The sequence below is a fragment of the Eriocheir sinensis genome, chromosome 57 (genome assembly GCF_024679095.1).
Source record: "Eriocheir sinensis breed Jianghai 21 chromosome 57, ASM2467909v1, whole genome shotgun sequence".
Taxonomy (NCBI): Eukaryota; Metazoa; Arthropoda; class Malacostraca; order Decapoda; family Varunidae; genus Eriocheir; species Eriocheir sinensis.
The window spans coordinates 2,825,689-2,830,688 of record NC_066565.1 but is presented as its reverse complement, the minus strand read 5'-3'; the positions used below and the strand labels follow the sequence as shown (position 1 = coordinate 2,830,688).

Genomic DNA, 5,000 nt, shown 5'->3' with positions numbered 1-5,000 from the left:
CAAGAGTTAACCAGCATCTTCATTCCTTCATCCCTTCCGCTGGTGAACTTTCCACTTTTGCTCATCCCTGTACTGCCCAAATTCTTTATGCAAGAGTTAACCAGTATGTTCATTTTTTCATTCCTTCCGCTGGTAAATTTTCCTTTTTAATCCATCCCTGTACTGTCCAAATCCCTTATGCAAGAGTTAACCAGCATCTTCATTCCTTTTCCCCTTCCGCAGGTAAACTTTCCACTCTTGCTCATCCTTATACTCTCCAATTCCCTTATGCAAGAGTTAACCACCATCTTCATTCTTTCATCCCTTCCGCTGGTAAACTTTTCAGTCTTTTTCATCCCTACATGTGCACTGTCCAAATCCCTTATGCAAGAGTTAACCAGCATCTTCATTCCTTTTCCCCTTCCGGTGGTAAACTTTCCACTCTTGCTCATCCCTATACTGTCCAAATCCCTTATGTAAGAGTTAACCACCATCTTCATTCCTTCCTCTGGTAAACTTTCCACTCATGCTTATCCCTGAGCTGTCCAAATCCCTTATGCAAGAGTTAACCAGCATCTTCATTCCTTTTCTCCTTCCGCTGGTAAAGTTTACGTTCTAGCTCATTCCTGTACTGTCCAAATCCCCTATGCAAGAGTTAACCAGCACCGTCATTCTTTCATCCCTTCCGCTGGTAAACTCTGTAACAGCCTTCCTTTGCCTGTATTTCCTCCTGCCAATGACTTAGTGTTTCAAGAGGAGAGTATAAGGACACCTCTCCTCCCGAAATTGACCTCTCTTGTGGACACTCCTCTGAACTTTTTTTTATAGGGGAAGTGATTAGCGGACTTTTTTTCTTATTATTATTTCTATTCTATTTTATTTTACTTATTTTTTCTTACATCAAAGGAGACTCGTGACTCAAGGCAACAAAAAGTGCAAAAAAATTATCACTTATTACTTATTCATTACTTATCACTTATTAGCCTACTTATTTATTACTTATCACTTATTAGTCTACTTATTCATTACTTATCACTTATTAGCCTACTTATTCATTACTTATTAGTCTACTTATTTAATACTTATCACTTATTAGTCTACTTATTCATTACTTATCACTTATTAGCCTACTTATTCATTACTTATCACTTATTAGCCTACTTATTTAATACTTATCACTTATTAGTCTACTTATTCATTACTTATCACTTATTAACCTACTTATTTAATACTTATCACTTATTAGTCTACTTATTCATTACTTATCACTTATTAGTCTACTTATTTATTACTTATCACTTATTAGTCTACTTATTTATCACTTATCACTTATTAGTCTACTTATTCATTACTTATCACTTATTAGTCTACTTATTTATCACTTATTAGTCTACTTATTCATTACTTATCACTTATTAGTCTACTTATTCATTACTTATCACTTATTAGTCTACTTATTCATTACTTATCACTTATTAGTCTACTTATTCATTACTTATCACTTATTAGTCTACTTATTCATTACTTATCACTTATTAGTCTACTTATTCATTACTTATTAGTCTACTTATTCATTACTTATCACTTATTAGTCTACTTATTCATTACTTATCACTTATTAGTCTACTTATTCATTACTTATCACTTATTAGTCTACTTATTTATCACTTATTAGTCTACTTATTCATTACTTATCACTTATTAGTCTACTTATTCATTACTTATCACTTATTAGTCTACTTATTCATTACTTATCACTTATTAGTCTACTTATTCATTACTTATCACTTATTAGTCTACTTATTTATTACTTATCACTTATTAGTCTACTTATTTATCACTTATCACTTATTAGTCTACTTATTCATTACTTATCACTTATTAGTCTACTTATTTATTACTTACCTATCACTTATTAGTCTACTTATTCATTACTTATCACTTATTAGTCTACTTATTCATTACTTATCACTTATTAGTCTACTTATTCATTACTTATCACTTATTAGTCTACTTATTTATCACTTATCACTTATTAGTCTACTTATTTATCACTTATCACTTATTAGTCTACTTATTTATCACTTATTAGTCTACTTATTTATCACTTATCACTTATTAGTCTACTTATTTATCACTTATTAGTCTACTTATTCATTACTTATCACTTATTAGTCTACTTATTCATTACTTATCACTTATTAGTCTACTTATTCATTACTTATCACTTATTAGTCTACTTATTCATTACTTATCACTTATTAGTCTACTTATTTATTACTTATCACTTATTAGTCTACTTATTTATTACTTATCACTTATTAGTCTACTTATTCATTACTTATCACTTATTAGTCTACTTATTTATTACTTATCACTTATTAGTCTACTTATTTATTACTTATCACTTATTAGTCTACTTATTTATTACTTATCACTTATTAGTCTACTTATTTATCACTTATCACTTATTAGTCTACTTATTCATTACTTATCACTTATTCGTCTACTTATTCATTACTTATCACTTATTAGTCTACTTATTTATTACTTATCACTTATTAGTCTACTTATTCATTACTTATCACTTATTAGTCTACTTATTCATTACTTATCACTTATTAGTCTACTTATTCATTACTTATCACTTATTAGTCTACTTATTTATTACTTATCACTTATTAGTCTACTTATTTATTACTTATCACTTATTAGTCTACTTATTTATCACTTATCATTTATTAGTCTACTTATTCATTACTTATCACTTATTAGTCTACTTATTCATTACTTATCACTAATTAGTCTACTTATTCATTACTTATCACTTATTAGTCTACTTATTTATTACTTATCACTTATTAGTCTACTTATTTATTACTTATCACTTATTAGTCTACTTATTTATCACTTATTAGTCTACTTATTCATTACTTATCACTTATTAGTCTACTTATTTATTACTTATCACTTATTAGTCTACTTATTCATTACTTATCACTTATTAGTCTACTTATTCATTACTTATCACTTATTAGTCTACTTATTCATTACTTATCACTTATTAGTCTACTTATTTATCACTTATTAGCCTACTTATTCATTACTTATCACTTATCTATTACTTATTTTGCCTTTGAGCTTCTTCCTATACTGTAAAAAAAAAAAAAAAATCCGTTCATCACCACCACCACCACCACTACCATCACCACCACCACCACCACCTTATCAAACCTTCCCTCACCACCATCACCATCACCACCTCCTCCCCCCTTCATCACCACTTTTCCTCTTCCCCTTCCTTTCATCACGATCATCACCATTTCTCTCTTCCCCTTCCTTTCATCACCATTTCTCTCTTCCCCTTCCTTTTGTCACCATTTCTCCTCTTCCCCTTCCCTTCATCACCAGTATCACCACCACCTCTTTCCCTTCGTTTCATCACCTACATCACTTTCTTCCACTATCCATCCACTTTAGTTCATCCCTATACTGTCCAAATCCATTATGCAAGAGTTAACCAGCATCTGCATGTCTTCATCCCTTCCGCTGCTAAACTCCACTCTTGCTCATTCCTATACTGTCCAAATTCCTTATGCAAGAGTTAACCAGCATCTTATTTCTTCATTCCCTCCTCTGGTACACTTTCCACTCTTCTTCATCCCTGTACCGTCCAATTTCCTTCTGCAAGAGTTAACCAGCATCGTCATTTTTTCATCCCTTCCGCTGGTAAATCCCCCTTGCTCATTCCTATACTGTCCAAATTCCTTCTGCAAGAGTTAACCAGCATCGTCATTTTTTCATCCCTTCCGCTGGTAAATCCCCCTTGCTCATTCCTATACTGTCCAAATTCCTTCTGCAAGAGTTAACCAGCATCGTCATTTTTTCATCCCTTCCTCTGGTAAACTTTCCACTCTTCCTCATCCCTATACTGTCCAATTTCCTTCTGCAAGAGTTAACCAGCATCGTCATTTTTTCATCCCTTCCGCTGGTAAACTCTGCAACAGCCTTCCTCACCACCCCCAGGAGCGCTGACGAGACCACCATGAACACAATTTGCGGCACCCCTGAGTACATAGCCCCCGAGATGGTGCTGTGGAAGGCTTACACCAGCGCCGTGGACCTGTGGGCGGCGGGCGTGGTCACCTACATCCTCCTCGCTGGTGACTTCCCCTTCCACAGCGAGAACAGATCCAGGCTGTACAAGAACATCCTCAAGGGGGCGTATTCCATGGATGACGAGGTGGGTGCAGGGAGAGGAAGGGAGATGGGAGGAAAGGGGAAGAGTAGAGAAAGGAAGATTGAAAGGAGAAAGAAAGACTGGAAAAGGGAGATTGCAATAATTAAAGAGAGACGGGGAGAAGGGATATGGACGAAGGGAATGGCTGAGGAAGGGAGAGCTTGTGATATGGGTGAAGGGAATGGCCGAGGAAGGGAGAGCTTGTGATATGGGTGAAGGGAACGGCCGAGTAAGGGAGAGCTTGTGATATGGGTGAAGGGAATGACCGAGGAAGGGAGAGCTTGTGATATGGGTGAAGGGAACGGCCGAGGAAGGGAGAGCTTGTGATATGGGTGAAGGGAACGGCCGAGGAAGGGAGAGCTTGTGATATGGGTGAAGGGAATGACCGAGGAAGGGAGAGCTTGTGATATGGGTGAAGGGAATGGCCGAGGAAGGGAGAGCTTGTGATATGGGTGAAGGGAACGGCCGAGGAAGGGAGAGCTTGTGATATGGGTGAAGGGAATGACCGAGGAAGGGAGAGCTTGTGATATGGGTGAAGGGAACGGCCGAGGAAGGGAGAGCTTGTGATATGGGTGAAGGGAACGGCCGAGGAAGGGAGCTTGTGATATGGGTGAAGGAATGACCGAGGAAGGAGAGCTTGTGATATGGGGGAAAGGAACGGCCGAGGATGGGAGAGCTTGTGATATGGGTGAAGGGAACGGCCGAGGAAGGGAGAGCTTGTGATATGGGTGAAGGGAATGGCCGAGGAAGGGAGAGCTTGTGATATGGGTGAAGGGAACGG

At 36.5% G+C, this 5,000-nt stretch overlaps 1 protein-coding gene across 2 annotated transcripts in view; it reads left to right on the top strand.

The window, feature by feature from the left end:
- LOC126984575 (serine/threonine-protein kinase H1 homolog) overlaps positions 1–5,000 on the top strand; it is a 22,077-nt gene that overhangs the window by 5,094 nt on the left and 11,983 nt on the right. For both annotated transcript variants that reach the window (XM_050838317.1, XM_050838318.1), the window contains exon 2: positions 4,006–4,222. In XM_050838317.1, coding sequence (XP_050694274.1) covers positions 4,006–4,222 — 217 coding nt within the window. The remainder of the gene's footprint in view (positions 1–4,005; positions 4,223–5,000) is intronic.